At 38.7% G+C, this 24,141-nt stretch overlaps 2 protein-coding genes across 2 annotated transcripts; both read left to right on the top strand.

The window, feature by feature from the left end:
- Positions 1-1,065: 1,065 nt before the first annotated feature.
- On the top strand, positions 1,066-13,016 carry LOC140754956 (uncharacterized). Its single transcript, XM_073090115.1, has 17 exons — positions 1,066-1,163; positions 1,596-1,718; positions 2,419-2,546; positions 3,429-3,616; positions 3,874-3,996; positions 4,365-4,436; positions 4,680-4,793; positions 5,294-5,449; positions 6,134-6,325; positions 6,931-7,122; positions 7,636-7,753; positions 9,318-9,486; positions 9,946-10,106; positions 11,247-11,363; positions 11,822-11,919; positions 12,520-12,629; positions 12,932-13,016. Exons 1-17 carry the CDS (start codon positions 1,066-1,068, stop codon positions 13,014-13,016), a joined length of 2,244 nt encoding a protein of 747 aa, XP_072946216.1.
- Positions 13,017-13,638: 622 nt separating this feature from the next.
- On the top strand, positions 13,639-23,537 carry LOC140755224 (kynurenine/alpha-aminoadipate aminotransferase, mitochondrial). Its single transcript, XM_073090444.1, has 7 exons — positions 13,639-14,221; positions 16,659-16,827; positions 17,262-17,448; positions 17,572-17,832; positions 18,265-18,444; positions 21,795-21,992; positions 22,823-23,537. Exons 1-7 carry the CDS (start codon positions 13,981-13,983, stop codon positions 23,036-23,038), a joined length of 1,452 nt encoding a protein of 483 aa, XP_072946545.1. The 5' UTR covers positions 13,639-13,980; the 3' UTR covers positions 23,039-23,537.
- Positions 23,538-24,141: the final 604 nt, after the last annotated feature.

Here is a 24,141-nt window from a genome sequence, read left to right as displayed (position 1 = left end):
AACTTTTTTAGATTTAATTTATTGTCATGTTCGAATGAAAGTGATGATGAATGGCAAGATTATTTACATAACTACAAAGACTACCTAAACAATTTAATTGCCTTTAAAAAAATCTGTTGTTGAGATTCAACTAGTGGAAGGTACCGGAAAGGAAAAGAGTAGAAATATCTACAAAAAGGAATGAGATGCCATCAAAAACAATGCTTGTAAAAAGATCCAAGTCTCGCCATTCAATTCTTCTACCGTAAAAAGTCTTGAGATCTATGTAATACCAAGCCGGTAATGTATGCAGTCCCTACTTAAGGGACCTTCTGTCTTAAGGTATTATCTCACTATCTAACCTAACAACATCTCATGGGACCATACCAATATTAAAAATATTTTATGTTCTAAATAAATTGACGTGGCAATCGTACTAATGTTACCTGTGTGATGCGATATGATAAGATGAAAACACAATGTGACTTGCAGTACGATTGCCACGTTAATTTATTTAGAACATAAAATATTTTTAATATTGGTATGGTCCCATGAGATGTTGTTAGGTTAGATAGTGAGATAATACCTTAAGACAGAAGGTCCCTTAAGTAGGGACTGCATACATTACCGGCTTGGTATTACATAGATCTCAAGACTTTTTACGGTAGAAGAATTGAATGGCGAGACTTGGATCTTTTTACAAGCATTGTTTTTGATGGCATATATCTTAATGTTTCATTTTTCATGTTTCATTGCCCCCGGATATAGTCAATAGTATGTATGCTTGGGTTCATAATAGTATTTTCTATTATTTCACCAATTTATAACATCGGATAATGACTAGATGTAGGATGTAGACGTGACTAAAATATTGGAATTTAAAATTACAAAAGTGGGACAGATAACGCCATCTATTGCATAATATCATACAACTTTTCATTAGCGTGTTGGCTACATTTCTTAATGTTTCTGCTATTAGCCGCTAGATGGCGTGAAACCCAAAAATGTTTATTTTTATTGATTTAACAAATTCTTAACAACGGTGTAATAACAATCGAAACACAGATTTTCACAAAATCATATAAAATGTCTATAAAATCGCAAAAATCGTTAAACGACGAATGTTCGGAAATATTTGAGAAAAGTTACTCCGTGAGAAGTGCTTCAGATGAAAGTTTATCTTGGTATGATCTTTTAAATATCTAAGAGACCGCTATAAAGTCTTTAAGCATGTGTTCTGGTGTGAAGGATGTGATAAAGTAGATACTTGAAGTTATATTAAAATGAGTCTATCTTAATCAAAAAAGGATATTTATAAAATGCAATCACTTTTATATTGCGATGTGTAGATCTATAAATGTAGGTATATTATGGAGTTTCTTTCACCGCTTTTTATCCACACCTTGTGAAGTGGCGGTAGATATATTGACGTCTAAAAAGAGTACCTACAGAACCCTTTAAGGAAGAATCCACTATGAATAAAATATTTTTGATTTGAGTTGATTGATCACATTGAACTAATTAGTGTGTTTACTATCATTCCAAAGTTTAATTAAACTGTAGTAGGCAACACTTTGACTAAAGCAATGGACTAAAGTGATTAAATACATCCTTAGCTCTGACGACGAGGAGTGCTTGGCGCGGGAGCTGATAAACAAGTTGACTCCAGCTGTCCTGAGTAAGTTACGCAGGTGCTTCAAGAAAGCTAAGGCTCGGAACAATGCGCGAGATATCGATAGGTAAGTAACATATATGGCACATTTTTTATTAATTAGAAGTTCTCATAAAAAGATCAAAGGTAGGTATTTTTTTATAATATAGGTGTAGCAGACGAGCATGTAGTCCACCTGATGGTAAGTGGCTACTGCCGCCCATCGACATCTGTAACCAACCCTAGATAGGATTAGATATTCCTACCTAAGGTCGGCCACAGATGCGCCGCTACCCCTGAGGACTAAGCTGGAACGCCTCGGAAAAGTCTGTCTCCCTTACCACACCCTTCAAACCGGAACACAGCAGCGCCTGACACTGCTGTTATTAGGTAGAAATAGGTATGGCGGTGGCCGGAGTCGAACCACAAAGGGTTCTACCACCTTCAAATCGTATTAGATCATTCCAAATTCATTGCATGGGGCCCTTAGAAAACGCTTACGAATACGTACTTTTCTCATAATTAGTATGAACATTAAATGATTATGTATATTTCTCTGATTTCTACGTATTTCAAAAATTGTTATGCTCACTTTTGAGTTCGCAGCCTCTCGGGATTCGGTCGGTTCACCAGTCCTACCACCCTATAGTTACGCCACTGTAGGTAAAGTAATGTCTACCAATACGTAGTTGTACCTACTTACAGCATGGTGGATTATGGTATAATTCATCTCATTCTCATTAATGGGCTAATGCTGATGATAAAATAATGTATAATCCATATCCCAGGCGAGTGGAAGAAGTAATGCGAGCAGCAGCAGCGGAGGAGGGCATCGAGTTCGCGGCCACGCCCGCGACGCCGCACGCGCTGTGCCTCGACGAGAGAGCCTTCGTCAACGCTGTTAACAATATCTTTGGTAAGACATATGTGTGAATAAGATGTTGCAGCAGCAGTGATAGCCGAGTGGTTAAGAAACGCGGCCTCTCGATCGAGGGGTCCGAGGTTCAAATCCCAGGCACGCACCTCTGATTTTCAAATTTATGTGCGTATTAGAAATTAATTATCACTTGCTTAAACGGTGAAGGAAAACATCGTGAGGAAACCTGCATACCTGAGAGATTTATAAAAAATATTAAAGGTATGTGAAGTCTACCAATACGCACTTGGCCAGCGCGGTGGACTATGGCCTAATCCTTCTCATTCTGAGAGGAGACCCGTGCCCAGCAGTGGGACAATAATGGGTTGATGATGATGATGATGAAGATGTTGCAGTCTATAAATATGTTCTTTGTTTTAGGGAATGGTTTGAGGACTACCTATTACTACATCCTTTTTATCTTTACCAGGATACAGGAGGCCCGACATAAGTCGGGGGGTGGCGAAAAGCTATTATATTCTCTTACACGACACGCTATGATTTAAGTTCAACATTTCCTCCCCAAATAGTCACATACTTAAACAGCGAATGTAAATCATGAGGACACCAATATGACTAAATATTTGTTTAAGAATAACTAAAACGTGTGTGAAATCTATCACTGCGTATATGGCCGGTGTAGTGTACAACCACCGTTTGTATTAATATAATAGGATGCATACTACCCGCCGTTTCTCTAAAAAAATTGACATTACCACTCGCCGGTCGAAAGTCGACACGTGTCAGTCTTACTTCGTTAGCGACGAGAGACGGACGTATCTCAAGCGCACGATTCATAAAAGCTTGCATACTTTGCCGTTCCACTGTTCGGTACAACAGTGCCATCAGAATTAACTACGACAAATCTACTCCGGGTTCCAGGTCACCACAAGTATTCTCCCCACGCGCACACGTTATTCCAAAGCCTGGACCCGTTCTGCAGCGGGCGCGTGTGGTGGAGACAGGTGGTCGCGCGGCTCGTGGCTGCCGGCGCCAGGAAGACCAGCTCTAGAGAAGAAAGGTGGACCCCCGTCACGGAAGGAGGGATTAGGAGGTTGGATCATTGTAAGGTACGAGATTTTAATAATGGTAGAACCCTGAGTAATTCGATGCCGGAGGCAACACCGCCATTGCTGATTTCTAACCGTGTTAAGTGCTGCTGTGTTAAGATTTGCACCACACCACAACAGTAGTACTTAATACTACTGTTATAATATAAGGCGAAAATAGGAGCAGTTTTATGCTACTAAGTTTTTATTTCAATCAAAAGAAAGCAACTAGAACCTCCTTTATATTTTGCTGAATTGCTCATGTGTTTTTGTTTCAGAGGGAAACCATAGTGAAATTGGTGAGCATTGAACGTGAAGATTCTTTCTGCTACGCAGCCGTCTCCAAGGGTGGCAGGATCGGTGTGTACAGTGGTCAACTAAAACTACTGAATTCATACGAGGTAACTACCTAATTGATCTTTGAAATAAATGTGTGCTGGAAACTACCGTATAACAGCAGTGCTAATGCTGCAGTGTTCCGGTTCAGTGACAGTCATACGAGGCGTCCTACTTAGTCTTCTGAGGTAGTGCATGTTTATCTGACTGGTAGCACTTCAATCTTACTTTAAGTTGATTATGTGAGAGTACAAGTGAAGTACACAATATCTTGTGTTAGGTATATCTATCTAAAAACACACTGTTTTATAAAAAAATATGTAGAGGAATTCCCAATTATTGAAATACATACTTAGGCTGTGTCTTACTACAAATTGTACTTACTTATAATATTGATCGAGTCCTTTATTAAGGAACTGCTCTTAAATTTCAGGTTTTCTACCACAGAACTGGACTACGCCGTCGTGTTAAGAATTGTTGGATTACTGACGCTATATATCTTAATGTAAGTATGTAATAATGCGAAATTTTAGTTCCAATAAGGTCCACGGCGGCGCTGTATGAGCGAATTCGTAAACGTTGAACGTTTTCGAGCAGGGTACAGGTGGCAGGGCAGTACCCCCGCAAGTCTTTACACTAAACAGGATTAAATTAATTGTAACAGTACCTAATAGAATTATTCTAACAAAAATATTTTTCATCAAAATAACAATTTATTTAAAACCTTGATCAATTTTATATTTTTCAGGACGTGCAAAACTTGATGCTATCGGCATCAGATCGGAGTCTTATCGTATACGACGTGACCACCCTCACGCACACACCTTTGTATTGCATCACAGGGTTGCCCAACATACCAACCGTAAGTAACTTTAAAACCACCGTTCAATAAATATTGTTATGCAAAATAGCTTTAGTATTTTTTAAAGCCACCCCGGGAAGGACGACGTTATGTGTGGTCGCATACCATCGTGTACACCAGACGGTGTGGCAACCTTTCGAAGATTTCCTCCACGAACAATAAATAAATCATCATCATGATCATCAGCCCATTACTGTCCCACTGGGCACGGGTCTCCTCTCTAAATGAAAAACATTAGGCCATAGTCCACCGCGCTGGACGAGTGCGTATTTTTAGACTTCACATACCTTTGATAACTTTTTTTTCTCAGGTATGTAGGTTTCCTCAGGATGTTTTTCTTCAGAACTTTGAAAAATCAGAAGTGCGTGCCTAGGGTTTTAACCTAGAACCCTTCGATAAAGAGGCCGAGTTTCTCAACCACTAGGCTATCACTACAATTTATAAGTAATTAAATAAATCTATAAGGCTCTATAATAATGGATGATTGTTACTATTTCCAGTGCCTCGCCTACCAGCCAGCAATCCAAGTAGGCGAATCTTCAGAGCTGGTCTTCGGGACTGAGAGAGGCGATCTCACCAGGATGCGGTTCTTACAACCGAGGATCTCACTCTTCCACACAAATACACCAGACAACATCAATTATTACTTCTGGATGGTAATGTTCAACAATAAAATAATATTTTCTATAAGAAATGCATATTCAGTCTATCAAATGACTCATATCACTGTCACTGCGACCTACACTGTCACATGGACTTCTGTGACCAACTGTTGTAGTAGCAGACGGTCATGCAGGTCACCTGAAGTAAGTGGCTACTGCCGCCCATAGACATCTGTAATCAACCCCACATAGGATTATATATTCTTTCCTGAGATCGGTCATAGATGCGCCGCTACCCCTGAGGAGTAAGCTGGAACGTCTCGAAAAATAGGTATCCCTTACTACACCCTTCAAACCAGAACACAGCAGCTTAACTCTGCTATTAATAGCCAGAAATAGATGTGACGGTAGTTTTTTTTTGTTATCGAGTGGGAAACCTTCAAAAGCTATCCGGTGCCGTGGGAGCGACACAGTGTGGGATTCTTACCGCACTAAAACCCCCCCGGTAGCGTTCTTTGCGCTTGTAAAGGACTCCGGGATCTCCAAAGGAACGCAACCGGAGTCTTCTTATCGCGTTGCCCCGGTGGCTTCCGCCCAGGTGAATATGACGCTCGGTACACTGCCTGATATGTAGTAGCGCCTGATATGTAGTAGTAGTACCTATATGTAGTGGCGGTAGTACCTTGGAGTCAAACCACAAAAGTTTCTACGACCATCAAGTGTGATGTTTCTTCCCAGGAGCTCCCATCTCCCCCCCACTCCTCCTACTGCAGCATCTCAACATGGCGGCGCGTGCACGCGCGCGGAGTGCGCCGCGTCGCGCTGGTGCGGGACGGGGATATCGTGCTGTCCTGCTCGCACGACGCCGTCGCTGTGCGCGCGAAGCACGTGCCCGGGAAGCTAGAGGACTATGTGTTTAAGGTTCAGAGGGTAGGTGTGATACGAGATCGTTTTTTACAAAAAAAAATCTGTTTGTCTTTACGGAACTCATTTTTAGGAACACATTCCACAATTTTACGTTACGTTTAGACATTTAATGTTACGTTACTGACACTGTAGTTCTGATACAATCCGCTAGGGGCGCTGATTGGAAATTGTATGGGCAAATACGTAAACGAATACCAAAACAGTCATATTTGTCAAAACGTAAAAACTCATGATAAGGGTACAGGGTTGAAGATAGATCTTTTTTGTCATATAAGCTACTCATCCCATCAAACGTTCTACTGTATTACATTTATGTTTTTTTTACATGCTACAGCTCTGTCCCACTGTTAGGCACTGTGCTTCTTGTTTGTTTAGAGTTCACAAACTTACGAGATTTTCTTTTTTGTGATCTGTCGTACATGAAGATTTGCTAACAATGTTTTCCTTCAGACATACCATAATAATTTCTAACACGCACGTTTTAAAAATCAAAAGCGCGTACAAGATTTGAATCTTCGAGCCCCGTTGTAAGGGACCGAAATTATAAGCAGGCTATGATAGTAGCATAACCTCACCAAAAAACCTCACCTCATAACAATTCCTTGCAGGGTGTCAGTTGTTTCCACGTGGTCTCCTCTCTCCACCTGCTGGTGTGTGGCAGCTCAGACGGTATAGTCCGTCTGTGGGACACCACGCAGGCGGAACCCTTCGCTCGCCTCAACGTCCCCGGCTCGCCCGCTGTGCTGGACGTCGCGGTGGTTGCTTCCGAGCAGATTATTGTGGCGTATTGCAGTAATTGTGTAAGTTTTTAGAAGGTGGTAGAACCCTTTGTGGTTCGACTCCGGCGGCACCACCGCCACACCTATTTCTACCTAATAACAGCAGTGTTAAGCGCAGCTGTGTCTGGTTTGAAGGGTGTGGTAAGGGAGACATACTTTTCCGAGGCGTTCCAACTTAGTCCTCAGGTGTAGCATCTGTGACCGAATCATGCAGTCCACCTGATGGTAAGTGGCTACTGCCGCCCATGGACATCTGTAATCAACCCCAGATAGGAATAGATATTCCTACCTGAGGTCGGCCACAGATGCGCCGCTACCCCTGAGGACTAGGCTGGAAAGCCTCGGAAAAGTCTATCTCCCTTACCACACCCTTCAAACCGGAACACAGCAGCGCCTAACACTGCTGTTATTAGGTAGAAATAGGTGTGGCGGTGGTGCCGCCGGAATCGAACCACAAAGGGTTCTACCACCTTCGTACCGATGCAGGAAATATTTTGAGGTAGTTTCTAAGGATAAGTCTGGTATATATTACAGGTAATCTACATCTGGGATTTGTATGAAGAATGTCTACTGCAGTCAGTCAAGATCAAGTTTCCGTTCATAGGAGTTCTCGGGAAGCGGGTCGAGTTTGGAACCTACTGCATACATCCAGGTATACATCCAGTACCGTGTTCCATCAGTGTTAGTTCAGAGCGTGTATATATGCAAGATGTTAGGAAAACTTCGATAGCGATTCAGAAACATGTAGCTCTATCTCTTGACAAGTTGCAGAAAGTCCCCATCGGACTATTAAAATTTCAACTTATTTTTTAAATCAGCTTAGTAATAAGAAGAGAGATCCAATGGAACTCGACCAGTTTCGCTTGGGCCTTTGCAAAATCAGGAGATTTTTGGCACCTTTTTTTAAAGAGCTCCTATATTCTGAAATATGTAATAAATTGCTCGAAATTGAGACAACAATAAAATATATTATCTTATCTTTTTAATACAATAATTAGCGTATCTTTTACATGTTTCCTTATCTCAGCTACCGTTTTAAGAAGTCATTCCAGCATTAGGTATATATGAATCCTTGAACCCTACACGTGACTGTTAAAATAATTAAATAATATTATTTATTATTATTATATTGTATCATTATCTTAAAATATCATGTGTTCTGAATAAAAACATACTCGTATCCTGTAAATATTTCGGTTATCACAAAAAATATCATTTGCGGTGTCACTTGCAACAGCTGCAAAATAATGAAAACCATTTTTTAAATATTAAGATATTCGTAACATTTTTTTAATAAGGAAACTAGCTTGCAGTCCATCTGGTTGTAATTGGTAACTGCCGCTCATGGACATCTGTAATCAAACCCAGATAAGATTAGATTACATACATAAGGTCAGCAACTGAGGTGGTTTCCTGTAGGCAATAACCACAAATCATCTGGTGGACTGCCTTCCACTTTGACGACGTGTGTGACGGGGCGGTTACCATACCGCCGTAATGCGTAGAGAGTTCAGGTTTGGTCTCCGGCTAGACAGATATCATCAACCCATTACTATCCCACTGCTGCGCACGGGTCTCCTCTCATAATGAGAAGGATTAAGCCAAAGTCCGACCTCGCTGGCCAAGTGCGTATTGGTAGACTTCACATACTTTTAAGATTATTTTTTTTATAAATCTCTCACGTATGCAGGTTTCCTCACGATGTTTTCCTTCACCGTTTTAGCAAGTGATAATTAATTTCTAATACGCACATAATTTCGAAAAATCATTGGTGCGAGCCTGGGATTTGAACCTCGGACCCCTCGATCGAGAGGACGAGTTTCTTAACCACTAGGCTTTCACTGCCTGGAGACAGATATATAGATGTTGAATTTAGATATCCGTTCTGGGTTGTTGGTATCCGTGTAGGTGTCGTATATTCGCTTGTGTGTGTCCATGGCGCCAACGACACTGAAAATCCTAGTGTGAGTATGTGAGTGTAGAAAGCGTCTTTTTAGGATTCCTTACAAAAGGGGTAAAACCCTATTTCGTGCATTCTTTATACATATATTAAGCCGTAATAGGTAGACAATAGAATTTAACTTCTTTGGCTGCAATAACGAATACACTATGTGGTACGGAACTCTGCCTGTGCGAGTTCGACTCGCACTTAGCTAATTATATTACTAAAAGAAGGTCTTTCTAGAAACAAAAACAAAAACATTTTACATTTTAAGGTCCACCTCGTAAGAAGGAATCCGAGAATGACAATCAACAAGAAGAGGACACGTTGGATGTTCTGTCCCGGCGAGGGTCCAGCGTGTACCAGGCCTCCACCGGTGGCCTCGTACTACAACCTGAACTCAAACCGGAGTCCTGGGAAAATAGAGACCTGGAGAAGGAACCGTGAGTATTTACCGTTGTATTTACCGTGTTGTTGTTGTATTTACCGTTTTAAAATTGGATATATGTCTCCACTCCACAGTTGGGAATCCTAGAGCATTTAGTTAGCGAGATATTGCCCATCTGATGGTAAATTGTGATCACGTATCATCAGGAGTCATGGCTATATGTGGCAACGATCCTAATTTTCAGGATTGGCATCGCATTTGTGATCGGCTTCAAATGGGAACCTTGTTCCGTGAACTGAATACTTCTTTGCTACTGACATATACAATGCAAAAAATATTTTAGTTTAAGTGCATTTTCGTATATTTTCTACGCTTTATAGCACTCATAGTAATTAATAAAAGTACTTATTAATTTTACGGTAATATCTGTCGAAGTGTTTTCTATTACATTTCAAGTGGTCTTTATATGAATTATTGTGATGTGACTGTGACATACAGTATCATAAATCCCCAGGGAGTACATCCGTTTCAACCGCTGCGAGTTGCTGATCACGTGCTGTGATTACGTGTTCACGTTAGTGCTGCGCGAGGCGGAGGGCGCGGCGCTGCCGCCGCCGGGCGACACGCTGCGAGCCAGGAGACCTTCGCACTGGGAGCTGCCTAGTGATCTGCTAGGTACTGGTGCCTTTAAGGCCTCTAAAGAAGCTTTAATAAGGAATCTTATTGGGGGTTGAACACATATGTATATAGGTGGCAGTACCTACCTAATTACCATGAAGTGGACTGAATGCTCGTCAGCTACTTAATCTTGCGAATCCTGCCTCCGCCAGGCGACACACTGCGAGCCAGGAGACCTTCGCACTGGGAACTGCCTAGCGACCTGCTAGGTACCTTTTCATTTGTACCTGTAGTTCTGGGACCAGAACAGGGCTACGGTATTCCCTGCCTGTCGTAAGAGGCGACTAATGGGGCTTCATAGATTGCGGACGGCAAGAGTGTGAGCTCGAACCGCCCGGCTAGCGACCTCGGGAAGGACGGCGGTATGTGTGGTCGCATTCTGTCTTATACACCAGACGGTGTGGTGATTCAAACTCACCTGGGTGGAGCCCGACGGGGCAATGCGCCGAGAGAACTCCGGTTGCGTTCTTTGGAGATCCCACCTCTACACGTCGCCGAGGACAGCCAGGGGGGGGGGGGGTTAGTAATGTAAAAATCCCACATAAACCCGTGTCGCTCCCACGGCACTGTGTACCTTTAGAAGGTTTCCCCCTCAGAAAAAGGTACCTTCTCATAGACCTCCTATAATATGCTTAAAGATTCTACAAGATTCACACACAGACAAATATCATCATTTTATTATTGTTACACGACTGGGCAAGGATCTCCTTTAGAAGTAACTTTGAATTTTTTTTTTTATTTATAAAGATCTCTCAGGCGTGTAGCTTAAAATCAGAGGTTTGGTTCACCCGATCGAGAGGCCAAGTTTAAATCACTAGGCTATCACTGCTTATGCACATATACATACAAAACAAAACATGGCTCTACATAATCTATTATACACATATATTCTACATACTTTATTAGAGACCTTAAAATTTCATAGCGCTTTTATAAAAAACTAAATAAACACCCAGCTACTTTTTCCTATTGTAAGTCTCAAGTATAAAATGTATTACACGTAAACAAATATACAATTACATTAACCTGTATAAGAAGTAGTTTGCAATGGTGCTCTGCATATTTGAAAAATATATTTCACAGTTTATACTGTGACATTATTTATTACATTTATTACAACTTATGTTATGTTCTTAGCACCAATACGAACGCCGACTTCGAACCCGCGACCTTCGTTGCCGACCGCGCGGCTGCTGGCGCCGGAGACAGCTGAACATCCTCTGCAAGATATCGACGAGTTATTACATAAAGCTGGCAAGTATACGTATAAAAAATATCTACTTGTTATAAAGAAAATCTAAACCTAGATGCCCGTTATTAAAAATCAAACCAACGTTTGGCTATCAAAGATCGACTTTTGACAATTTCTGTATACTAAAATTCGTCGATATTCGAAATGTTGTAGGTAATATTTCAACACCAGTTCTATTTAAGGATGATTTTCGGTAATCTGGATGTCAGCGACTTACTTAATAACATTTGGTAATAAGTCGATTTCAAAAATAATGTAAACTCTTAATGAATTCGAGACGCTGTTAATATTGGAATATTCGGGATGAAAGGTTTTATTTGAAAATCTTTTGTGTCCACTCTTTAATCTTAGGTCTAAAATCACTTTGACCGCATAATCATAGTTACATATCCCATTGGTTTTGAACTTATTAAAATTTTCGCAATTAGTATTGAAATAGATACAAAATAATATTTTCTAGGGTTGCAAGGAATACTTGAAAAAGACTTCGTTCTGATGCAAGGGCTGAAACATGATCTAAACAAGAAGATATATGACATGGAGACCAACATGGAAGCCGTGAGTTGAAATCTAAATAAATATTTTTTGTTAAAAAATATATATTTTATATTATATGAGTATTTATGACTATAATATTTTTGCCTTAAGTAGTTTGTTATGAACAAAAAGATATTTTCATTATCATTGCTATAAATTGGCTGCAACAATACAATACCCTTAGTATGAGTTTTTACGTTTATACAAAAAATACTTTTTTTTTATTTGTTTACGTATTTGCCCGTACATTTCCAATCAGCGCCCCTAGCGGACTGTATCAGAACTGATTGGAAATGTATGGGAAATACGTAAACAAATACAAAAACAGTTATTTCTGTAAAAACGTAAAAACTCATAATAAGGGTACAGTTAAGAATATTTGTTTTATTACAAGCTATTGACGATATTAAATGTTATTAATAAAAATTTCGATCTGGGTAAAAAAAACGCAATTTTCCATCTTTATTAATTCAAGTTTTCCTCTTTAATTAGGTTACCTCTGATATGAAAGAATACCTAATACATGTCAAGAAGACATTCTAAAGAATAATTTTAAATAAAAAATAACACGCATTACATTCAATTACTATAAACAAAATTATTTTTCTTTGTTCAATGTAGACCAGAGCCGCCGTAAGCGCTGGGGCCCCCTACCTGGCGCTGAAGAGCTACGAGCCCGACCCCCTGCCGCAACTTGAACCCCTCGCTGAACAGTGCGAACGGATCATGAGGTTAGTGACATCTTTTTACCTATAGTCCTGTTATTGATAATCTATCCAATGTTTCGCATAACAAAGATTTTGACGATTTCTTCAAACGCCTGTTATTGACGACCCGTGTGGCAGAGCGGTCACCATAGCGGTCTGACGCTCAGGCGGTCCCGGGTTCGATGTCCGTTTCGGGGTCTGGGTGTTTGTGTATTTGTCTATGTGTGTGTCCATGGCACCCACGACACAGGGAATCCTAGTGTGGGGCTGTGAGTGTAGAAATCGTATGTAACCGTGCCAATATTTACCTAAGTGTTTATTCGCAGGATGTTTCCTGTCTCGAGTACAGTTGTCACACCGTCGGGGAGTGACCGCTCGACATCACGGCATTCTAAGTCATTTCGCTTATGAAATTGTAAGTTTCATATACTCTAAGTCACTTCGTCGTATTAATTAAAATTAATTAAAATTAAAAATTAAAAATAGTTTATTGCTTTCAAATGGTGTCTACAAAACAAGTGGCAAGCCCCTGTACTGGGTTCGTTGAAAATTCTTCTATCAAAATATTCTAATTTTCATTTTTTCTGGAAAATGTCCAGAAAAAGTATGACAGAAATATATTTGATCTATTTTCGTTACTAACTTTAACTTTAACGTTAACTTGTTATTTTTGGTTCTACGACAAAAGGCTATGGAACCAAAATCAACCAAAGTTGTAGATGAACTTTGAAATTTTAATCGTTATTACAAATTTTATGTGCAAGGAATAATTTGCCAGGTAGAGCACGATAATTATTTACCTACCTTACACTGTGGTAAGAGCACGTTTATCTTTGTCAGCCCTCAAATATTTTGAAAAAAAAAAACAGTTTTTTATGAACGAAAACGTCGAGTAAAACCATACTGTAACGCTAGTTTAAAATAATTGATATAAAAATGTGAAAAAAATATTCACTTATCGCTTATTTACATATCTGCTACGTCATGATCGACCAAAATTTGTGATCGTTAGCGGAATATAATTAGTTCTGGAGAGACCGTCGAAATGACACAGTGATTGTGGAACTCGGGAAAAGATTGAAACTTTTTAATTGCAGAAACAAGATAAAAATAGACAATATATTAAAATAAAAAACTCATTTAAAAATCCTAAATAATTATAATTCGATTTTAAAATGTACCTATTAGTGTAAAATATAAATAAAAATAGTTATCTTAATTACATAATTTTGTTATCGGAAAATATAAAATATAAATAATTTATTAAACCGTGAAACAAACATATTTTAAGTGCGCATTTATAATATTGCTCCATTACTAAACAAATAACAAAAAAGTGAACAAAGGAAAAACATTTTATCTTTTTTGTGCAAAAATGGCAATAAAGATAAACAAAGTAAATTCGGAGCTTTTCAAAAGAATTTTCGAAGTGCGACCCCTGTACGCGGTTTTCAAAAGCAGTTATTCTCAAAGTGTTCCGGAAAATATCTTCAAGTTTTATAGTGATGAGAAAATCGAGTTCGGAGACAAATACAGGACCTTGGATGAGAAGGATTATACCAGGTTCTTTAGCCAGAGGGCGATGAGGAGGGAACCTGCGCTTACCAGGCAAATCAGTGAGTACTTATATTATAAACTAGTTCTACAAAGGAGTAAAAAGGGGGAAATAAATTGGTGAGCGGTATGATTTGAGTGAACCTTTTTTATATAATATGGAGTAGCAGACGAGCATGCAGTCCACCTGATGGTAAGTGGCTACTGCCGCCCATGGACATCTGTAATCGACTCCAGATAGGATTAGATATTCGTACCGGAGGTCTGGAACGCCTCGGAAAAGTATGTCTCCCTTACCACACCCTTCAAAAGAGAACACAGCAACGCTTAACGCTGCTGTTATTAGGCAGAAATAGGTGTGGCGGTGGTGCCGCCGGAGTCGAACCACAAAGGGTTCTACCACCTATTTCTGTACTACTTTAGGTAAAGGGTAGCAACGCATCAGTGACCAGTTTTAGTTAGGAATTAAATAGCTGATTTGTTTTTTTGCATGAAATCCCTCTTAAACCACCTCTTTCTTTACTATCGGCATTTATTATTTATTTATTTATTTATCTTATTTACACTATACTTTACGTACTTAAGGACTTTAGTACCTACTTCATCATAAATTAAATGAATGTGTCCTTCATATTAAGAGGTTTTTTTGTCATAACTAATTAAGTACTTTAATATAAAAATAAAATTGTATAAATAAAAAATACATTTGTATAAATTGTCAATCGTCATGTTTAAATACTTAATAATTTCGGAGTTTTATAGTTTCTTCATTTATGTTAATAGCGACTATATTTCTTTTAAGTTTTTTTTTGAATATTATCTACTACACTATAAGGAGAAGGACTCAGCAAATATTATGTTTTAAAAACAGCTTAAAATTACTAAAAAAAAGGGATTTTTTAAGCCAAATCGCATACTGATTAACGGATTTGTAACAAAATATGAATCTACGCATTTTAACATATTATGAATATAATAATCAAAACATCGTGAGGAAACCTGCATACCTGAGAGATTTATAAAAAATCTTAAAGGTATGTGAAGTCTACCAATACGCACTTGGCCAGCGCGGTGGACTATGGCCTAATCCTTCTCATTCTGAGAGGAGACCCGTGCCCAGCAGTGGGACAGTAATGGGTTGATGATGATGATGATGAATATAATAATATGTTTTAAGCACCATAAAGTCGAGACAAATCTTACGATATCTCACCAGAGAGACCCGAAAATTCCCATATTCATTGGACACCCCTCAAGGCGTTTTAAGTACAAACATTAAAATTAGCTATTTTTACCCGTGAAATTCTTCATTTAAACCAATTAATCAATCATTGCAAAGATAAGAATTACAAGTCTTTATTAACTTATCTTTCGCGTGCTTTCCTTATTATTAAATCTTTTCCTTGTCGATTAGCTGTAAAACACCGATTAGGAAATGTTATCAGATATCAACTGCTAAATCCGATACATTATAATAGAATAATAAAAACCATTTTAAAGCAATATCATTAGTTGTTACTTTCCTACTGTTCTTTTGTCAGTAGATAAGTAATATTAATGTACAATAAAAGACGAGTAGTTTCCCCTGAAAACAAAGAAAGAATTTTGTGATCAGATGGTGGCAAAGTTCAATTCTGGAGTGGTACTATGCTCAAAAACTAAGATTTAAAGAAAATAATCTGGTTAAAAACCTTTATATTAATTTTATTTTTATAAGATTGCTAACATAATAAGTGGCCACAACCTCCCATGGCCGTCTAAAACTGATAGATTGGGGGCAGTTCTTGAAGCCTAACATTGATTGGACTAAAAGGGTCGCCTCATATGTAAGTCATCGAATGGTACAATCTGAAATGGCTTGAAAGGTTTCATATTAAATATATATTATATAATCCTTCCACTTCAACAAGATTTAGGAACTGGCTGTCATGAAACAATATAATGTCGACTTCAATTTTGAAACAGAAACTTATGACCCGCAAGTGATGGAAAACGTTAGATTCAAAGTTAATTTAAAATTATTTTGATACCTAACAGAATAAGAAAAAAATCTTCTTCATGACCTTTTTTATATAATATAGGAGCAGCAGACGAGCGTGCACCTGATTGTAAGTGGCTACTACCGTCCATGGACATCCGTAATCAACCCCAGATAGGATTAGATATTCCTAGCTTAGATACCCCTGAAGACTAAGCTGGAACGCCTCGGAAAAGTATATCTCCCGTACCATACCAGAACACAGCAGCGCTGAACACTGCTGTTATTAGATGGAAATAGGTGTGGCGTTGGTGTCGCCGGAGTTGAGCCATATTGGATTCTACAACCTTTATGAATTAAGTCATGAAAAGTTAAATTCAATTTTAATTTAAATTTATTTTGAGACCTAAGATAGGTATACCAGATAAATTCTTCAATCTTCATTATCTCCTACCAATTAAATCAACAGTGTAATAATAGCAGTACTCACGAGACTTACACATAACTTCCATTGCCCACAGCATCTCTCGCCTACAAAGTGGGCAAACAGATGATCTCGCTGGCAGAGGGCATGCCCAACGAGGACATGTTCCCGTTCAGCAAGCTCGAGCTCACCACCAAGACCGGCGCGAAGCTGCTGCTGGAAGATAAGGAACTCGCCACCGCGTTGCAGTATGTGCCGTCGCAAGGGTAAGTTTGGTCAACATCCAAATCTTGAAGAACACAAGTTTGGGTAAAGTCAAAACATAGATCTAAAAGAAATATTGGGATTTCGAAAAATCTTAAGGTCTATCGATGTTTCTTTAAAATACATGTCCGTGCTTACAACCACAGGATTTTTTTTATAACTGAATTATTTTTGTGAAAATCAACGGGTGGACATAAAATGTGCAATAGGAAAGTTACTTTAGCTCTTCAGTTATCAGTTAAGATTCCCTAAAACTCTGAATACACGCAGTAGTGAGTATTTCAAAGGTAGAATTTTCGAAAGTTGATCCACAGAGCCTTAATTCACTATTTCTTTCTACCAATGTCTAGGTCTGATTTGTTTTGTTTCACATTAATATGCATTCGTTTGTATTACCTTATTACCAGAAACCTCATCTTCCTATTACGTTCCTCAGCTTACCAGCTCTCCTGGCGGAGCTACGTACCTTCCAACAAGAGCTGCACCGGCCGCCAGCGCTGGACCGCGATGTGCTAATCACCAACGGCGCACAGCACGGCATCTACCAGTGTGTGGAGATGTTGGTGGACCCCGGCGATCCCATCCTCACCACCGAGTACTCTTATACTGGTGTGCATAGCGCTGTAAGAAGATTTTGACTTTACCTAAGCTATTTTTTTAGGCAGTACAATCCTTTGTCAGGTTATTGAAACCAGTTATTCTTCTATTAATTTCTTCCAAGAATTACGATATACATTACTTTTCAGCTCAAACCTTACTATCCTGAAATCCTGGGTATTCCCGAAGACGAAGACGGCATGATCCCCGAGACATTAGAATCCGTGCTCCAGGATCGCCTTACTCGTGGGTTGAAGATGCCGAAGATGATGTACCTCATCCCGACCGGGAACAATCCCACGGGAACAGTCCTCCCTGTGGACAGGAGGAAGAAGATATACGAGCTGGCGTGCCAATATGACTTTCTTATTATAGAAGATGATCCGTATATGTTTTTGAATTATGCTGATGTAAGTACCAATTTACCAAAGCAAAATATCTTAAACAAGAATTAGGAAAAGGTCTTGCTATAATAAATAATGTATTTTATTGTATATCTTGGACAGTTAATATTTATTTGGAAGTTATTTTTATGATAGGCTATTGTTTGTAGGCAAAGAAAAGGTTCTCGAATTGAATATATTCCTCTCTGCTAAGGGAAGGCTACTTAATAAATAATTCGTGTAATAATTAGAAAAATACTGTTCTCGCCTAAACTAAGAGAGGGTCCGCATCCCATATATATATACGCCCATGTCTTCAGTCATGTCATTGCTTTTAGGAAGGACTTTTGTTTTTTCTTCTTTTTAGGTAGTCTCTCCAAATTTGATCACCGATCATAAATTTCTACAATCAACATGACCTTACCATCACATGACCTGCTTATTTCTCTAAATCTCCAGGCGTGTCCCCCCTCGTTCCTATCAATGGACGCGTGCGGTCGCGTGGTGCGGCTGGACTCGGGCTCGAAGGTGCTGAGCGCGGGGCTGCGCGCGGGCTGGCTGACGGCGCCGGCGCCGCTGCTGGCGCGCGCCGAGCTGCACGCGCAGGCCGAGCTGCTGCACTCCTGCACGCTGTCGCAGGTGAGCTCACATTGTATGAGTGGTAATGATTTAGGTTTTTTTTATAATATGGGAGTAGCAGACGAGCATGCAGTCCACCTGATGGTAAGTGGCTACTGCCGCTCATAGACATCTGTAATCAACCCCAGATAGGATTAGATATTCCTACCTGAGGTTGGCCACAGATGCGCCGCTACTCCTGAGAACTGAGCTGAAACGCCTCAAAAAAGTCTGTCTCCCTTACACCCTTCAAACCAGAACACAGCAGCGCCTAACACTGTTGTTATTAGGTAAAAATAGGTGTGGCGGTGGTGCCGCCGGAGTCGAACCACAAAGGGTTCTACCACGTTCACCAATTAGGTGCTAAACTTTAATGGAAGTTTTGTCTGCATATAAATGAAAAAAAACTAAAGTTGTCAAATGATAGGTGTAGAAGTTTTAGCGGTACTTCTATATAGATAAGTAAATAGAAGGTGGTAGAACCCTTTGAAGGTCTGCTACTCCTATAATATAAAAAAAATAGAAGTGATTATTTTAAATGTCATTCTAAAGGTTGAGGCAAATGAGCTAATTGTTGTGAAGCTAGACATAGATAGAGAAAAACATAAATAGGAACAAATAATTAAAGAAATTATGGTAAATACGAAATAGAAAAAATATAAGTAGGGACAAATTAATGTTAATGAGTTTAAATTATGATCCTGAAAAGATGTGCAGTTTGGCTGCTAACTCTCGTGCAAAAAATTCAGAAAAAAATAAAGAGGAAGAAACTGTTAAAAAAAGATAAAATATAGGGTAGAGACTTAGAGACATGCAGAAATAGGTGATATAGGGCCTAAATATGCCTACCTATACGATTTGGTACCTAAACAATAACAAAAAAGTGACAGAACTCTTTATGTGTCATCTGCAACCAGTTTTTAATTGTTTTAAAAATAAAGAAACAAAACATTATCAAAACCACATTTGTATAATAATATTGTATATGTATCGGTGTAACATAAAAAGGTTAATATCCCCAAAACGCAGACATGACTCGTAATCATACATCCAATATAATCCCTGACCGTGGCGGTCTGTGGTCACGTTATCAGTGTCAGTAACTCTGCAAGGTCTCTGATAGACAGGGTTGCCAAAAGGGTAAGCTATGGGACGCAAAAAAATGCTACTGTAACTATAAAAATGAATGTTTGTCTGTATGTCCTTTATAGAATCGTAAACTATGCATTTGATCATGTGATGATCTTTAGCAAAGTTGTCGTGTATGAGCCCACGAAGGTTTCTGAGTTGGTACGACCAACTTTCGAAGGCGCCATACCAATGACGGTACAAATTTTCAGTTATATGTACGTCATGTTATTTTTGTATAACGCGGGCGAAGCCGCGGGTAATACTAGTAAATTGTATACATTTTTTCGAATGTACTTACTATTTATTATCCCTGTGCAATATGTAATGTTTTTCGAGCATCGAGTATAACAAGTATGTCTCATATTTTTGTACGCCCTGCAGTCCAAAGGGCTTTACAGATTTACACATATGAGATGTCGTTGGATTCGCCAAATTGTGAGTATAGTATATTTTAGAAAAATCAGGTGTTGTTTTATATATATTTTTTTTATATTTTAAGTAATATGAAAAAAGTGGCAACCCTACTGATATCACCACTTTGGAAATCACGCCTACATAACGTCAATAAACTATTCGCACATTCTTTCATTTATTACGTATCAACAAATGCGTTTAATCTTACGTTTATATTAATAAACTATTTAATAAATTCATTAAATATTTATCTTTATAAAAATACTGAAGAGTAAATAAACGAATATTATTGTTTGTTTATCTTGTAAGTTAAGAGTTAAGTTAAGTCGTTAAGAGTAAACTCTAATGTCTCTAATGAATGATACAATGAGCATTTTCTGCAATGCCGGAAAGCGTGCGTAGCCACTAGCGCTCGCCCATCCAATTTGCAACTGCGTCCCACGTTGGTTAACTACACTACAGATAAATTATTACGTAAAATATTATAATAATCAATACAAATTGTGGTAATAAGTTGATAAATCCAATTAAAACTAGCATTTTTACAACGTAGTAAATTTATATAATTAACTAGTAATAAAAAATATTTCCTATTCAGATTAATGATTGTCAACTTAAATAATAATAGGAAACAGTAACAATTAACGAAGTATCCAAGGACAAGAAATAATACAAAATATAAAGTGCATTATCGATTCTTCGGGATCTGAATGGTGGTAAAATGGTGTAAAGGTGGTAGAACCCTGTGTGGTTCGACTCCAGCGGCACCACCGCCACACCTATTTCTGCCTCATAACAGCAGCGTTCAGCGCTGCTGTGTTCCGGTTTGGAGGGTGTAAGGCTAAGTGTGCTAATACGTGTATCCGAGGCATTCTAGCTTAGTTCTCAGGGGTAGCGGGTAGCAGCGCATTTGTGGGCGACATCAGGTAGGAATCTAATCTTATCTAGGGTTGATTGTAGATGTCCATGGGTGTCAATAGCCACTTACAAGTGGACTGCATGCTCGTCTGGTACCCAAATTTCGCGATTCTATGTCTATCTGCTTTAAAAAAACATTTTTAATACACCTTTCATATTTCGTACAACCTAAGACCAATGCAATAAAAAGTTATAAAAGCGATAATTTACGATAAACAAAATCAAAAATTATAATACACTTCTTAAAATCTGTTTTTATTATATTTTGATAAGGTATCGGATGACGTCATTGGATCAGGCTTAATCTTATGATAAGCAGATAGGCGGATTTAATTCGCAGTGGCAGCTTAATTAGGAGTTATCTATTCATTTTTCATGTAAAAGTAATAGCTAGTCATGTACCTACTTTTTGTAATATAGCACTAGCAAACGAGCATGCAGACCACGTGATGGTGGCTACTGTCGCCCATGAACATAATATCGTAACATGTAATCAAGCCCCAGATAAGAATAGATTCACGCCACGCACGGTTTAATACCCATGATGACTAAATTAGAACGATTCGGAAAACATTACTTCCTTTACCACTTTAAACCAGAAAACTACTCTTATTAGGCTGAGACAAGTGTGGTGCATGCCTTGTACGCATTTATTCACTATTTCTGATTTTCTGGAATTTTACAACTATTTTGTACCCACCGGCACCCCCAGCTGGCCCCTCACGCCCGCGGGTACATAGCTGCATTAGTATGCCCTTACGTTGCTATGGACTGTATGCCCGTAGTCATGTTAGACCGCATTGGCTTCAGAGCGGACTAGAGGTTTGGCGCGGACTATACCTAACTACACGAAATTTTCTTGACTTGTTATTATATCAAGCGATAATTTATTTATATGATCGTTGCAGACAATCCTATACCGTCTGCTGTCGCACCGCAAGTCTCTAGCAGTGCACCTGACGGCGGCGCGTCAGTTCTACGCGGCGCGTCGCTCGGCGCTCGGTGCGGCGCTGCGCGGGGTGACCTCGCTCGCGGACTGGGTCGAGCCTGGCGCGGGGCTGTTCTACTGGTTGCGGGTTCGTGGTGTGGATGATGTGTATAATATGGTGAGTATTTTCCATTGAATTGTTTATTTAGTTGTCGCTAGCTGCACCTGACGGCGGCACGTCAGTTCTATGCGGTACGTCGCTCGAAGTTGCGCTGCGCGGGGTGACCTCGCTCGCGGACGGGGTCGAACCTAGCGCGGGACTGTTCTACTGGTTGAGAGTTCGCGGGGTAGATGATGTTTATAATATGGTGAGTATTGTTTTGTAATTGAAGGTGGTAGAACCCTTTGTGGTTCGACGCGGCACCACCGCCACACCTATTTCTGCAGCAGCTTCTCATAAAAGCAGCGTTAAGCGCTGCTGTGTTTTGGTTTGAAGGATGTGGCAAGGGAGACATACTGTTTAGATGCGTACCAGCTTAGCGTCCACAGCGGCGCATCTGTGGTCCACCTCAGATAGAAATATCTAATCCTATCTGGGTTTGATTACAGATGTCCATGGGTGGCAGTAGCCACTTACCATCAGGTGGACTGCATGTTCGTCTGCTACTTCTAAGTATTGTGTTGTGTATTTATCGTCCACTATTGTCACATTGTTACGCACGGTTTTCCTCTCAGAATGAGAGGAGATCAGGTCTTAGTCCAAGTCATTGGTTAGACGCGATAACCAGGGTAGACCAGGTGTACTATTTTCTGGTTTGCTATTTCTGTGTCGCAAAAACCACTAATTGGAGTAGAACAAAATACTACACGACGTCGATCTGTGCGTAGCTGCATTCAATGAAGCAAATAAAAAAATCTTATATTAGAAATGCAAATAAAAGTCTATTTAACTTAAATGATTTTCTTACTTTTCCAATACTATTTTTAATTATACTTTTTTTATTACAGGTATTCCACACAGCATTCCAACGTGGGCTTATGTTAGTCCCAGGCCAAGCTTTCCAGTACGACAGTAGCGCCCCCTGTCAGTACTTACGACTAACTTTTAGTAAAGTAAGAATGGAGGATATGAACACCGCCGTGAGCCATCTAGCGGAAATCATCAAAGACGAACAGAAGCTAGCGTTGACAAAACTACCAAAAAGAGTTGCTACTGAAGGATAGATGGCGTGAAAATTGATGATGTGCTTAATATATTTGTGAAGGAGAATATTTTCTGTAAAATAATAACGAATTAACACATATATTTTACTTGTAAATTGTCTGTTTTGAATTTCGAAAGTGTTTAAATTTTCGTTTTAATTGAAATAAAGCAAAGTAGAAATGTACAAGCGCCATCTAGCGATAAGCATGATAACCAATAGAAACCGTCGTAGACCAATGTATTAAATATATATTCTACTGAATAATAGATGGCAGCACTATCGTTAAAGATTTTGTTTTGTAGTACTGTAATTCATTGATATGAAATTTCTTAACAAATATTTTTTTATGATTTACTCATCACACTATAATTAGGATTTTCTTAAAATAATAATAAATTGTAATTATCATTGTTTAGTGGTTAAAGTGGTCTGTAATTTAACTTTAATACTCTATTTATATAATATTTTAATACCTACATACGTAACTGTTTAGACGGTAATTATTTTTTAAGATTAGTGATATATTCATATTTCATATTCATATTCATATTCATATTCATTTATTTGCTTTTAAATGTGGTACAATGTAGGTTGGTAGGAGTATTACAATTTTTCTCACACTTAGCTTCAGGGAAGCATGCAAAATTTTAAAATTTCATTATATGTAATTATATTAATAATGATTACATTTCATTTAATTATACAATATAGATTATAGTGTTTACTTCATGAGAACAATTATAGATTTGTATTTAAGTAATTGATTGTGGAAACTGTGGAAATCTAAAAGTGAATAAAAACTTATAAAATATTGTCATTTTTAAAGTAAATTAAAAATTAATCCTTTTAATTATCACATTAAAGTATATCATTTGTATTGAGTTAGTCATTATTTAATTATAACAATAATGTAAAGAATAAATTTTATTTTCTTATCCTGATTGCCTCATATTTACTTTACCCTACTCCATAAAAGATGTCGCTGTACGTAATGTACGCAAGAAAATGGTAACTTGTGCAGTTGTGCATAGCAAAATAAGTAATTAAATGACAGTGAGTGCCCCCGGCGTTTAATAATAAAGTGTTCTGCCTAGTTTTCAAGTAATTCCTTAATATTTTGTG

This window comes from Epargyreus clarus, unplaced genomic scaffold (assembly GCF_041222505.1).
Source record: "Epargyreus clarus isolate Ecla_fem2 unplaced genomic scaffold, WU_Ecla_fem_2.2 ptg000032l, whole genome shotgun sequence".
Lineage (NCBI taxonomy): Eukaryota > Metazoa > Arthropoda > Insecta > Lepidoptera > Hesperiidae > Epargyreus > Epargyreus clarus.
This window is presented reverse-complemented; position numbering and strand designations above follow the sequence as displayed.

Excerpts from the sequence above, each read along its gene's own strand:
- LOC140755224 (XM_073090444.1), top strand. The coding sequence starts at position 13,981 with ATGGCAATAAAGATAAACAAAGTAAATTCGGAGCTTTTCAAAAGAATT. Across the intron at positions 18,445-21,794 it reads ACTCCTGCACGCTGTCGCAG|ACAATCCTATACCGTCTGCT; the intron begins GTGAGCTCACAT and ends TGATCGTTGCAG. Across the intron at positions 21,993-22,822 it reads TGGATGATGTGTATAATATG|GTATTCCACACAGCATTCCA; the intron begins GTGAGTATTTTC and ends TTTTTATTACAG.
- LOC140754956 (XM_073090115.1), top strand. The coding sequence starts at position 1,066 with ATGTCTATAAAATCGCAAAAATCGTTAAACGACGAATGTTCGGAAATA. Across the intron at positions 1,164-1,595 it reads TCAGATGAAAGTTTATCTTG|CTCTGACGACGAGGAGTGCT; the intron begins GTATGATCTTTT and ends ATACATCCTTAG. Across the intron at positions 9,487-9,945 it reads AGAGACCTGGAGAAGGAACC|GGAGTACATCCGTTTCAACC; the intron begins GTGAGTATTTAC and ends ATAAATCCCCAG.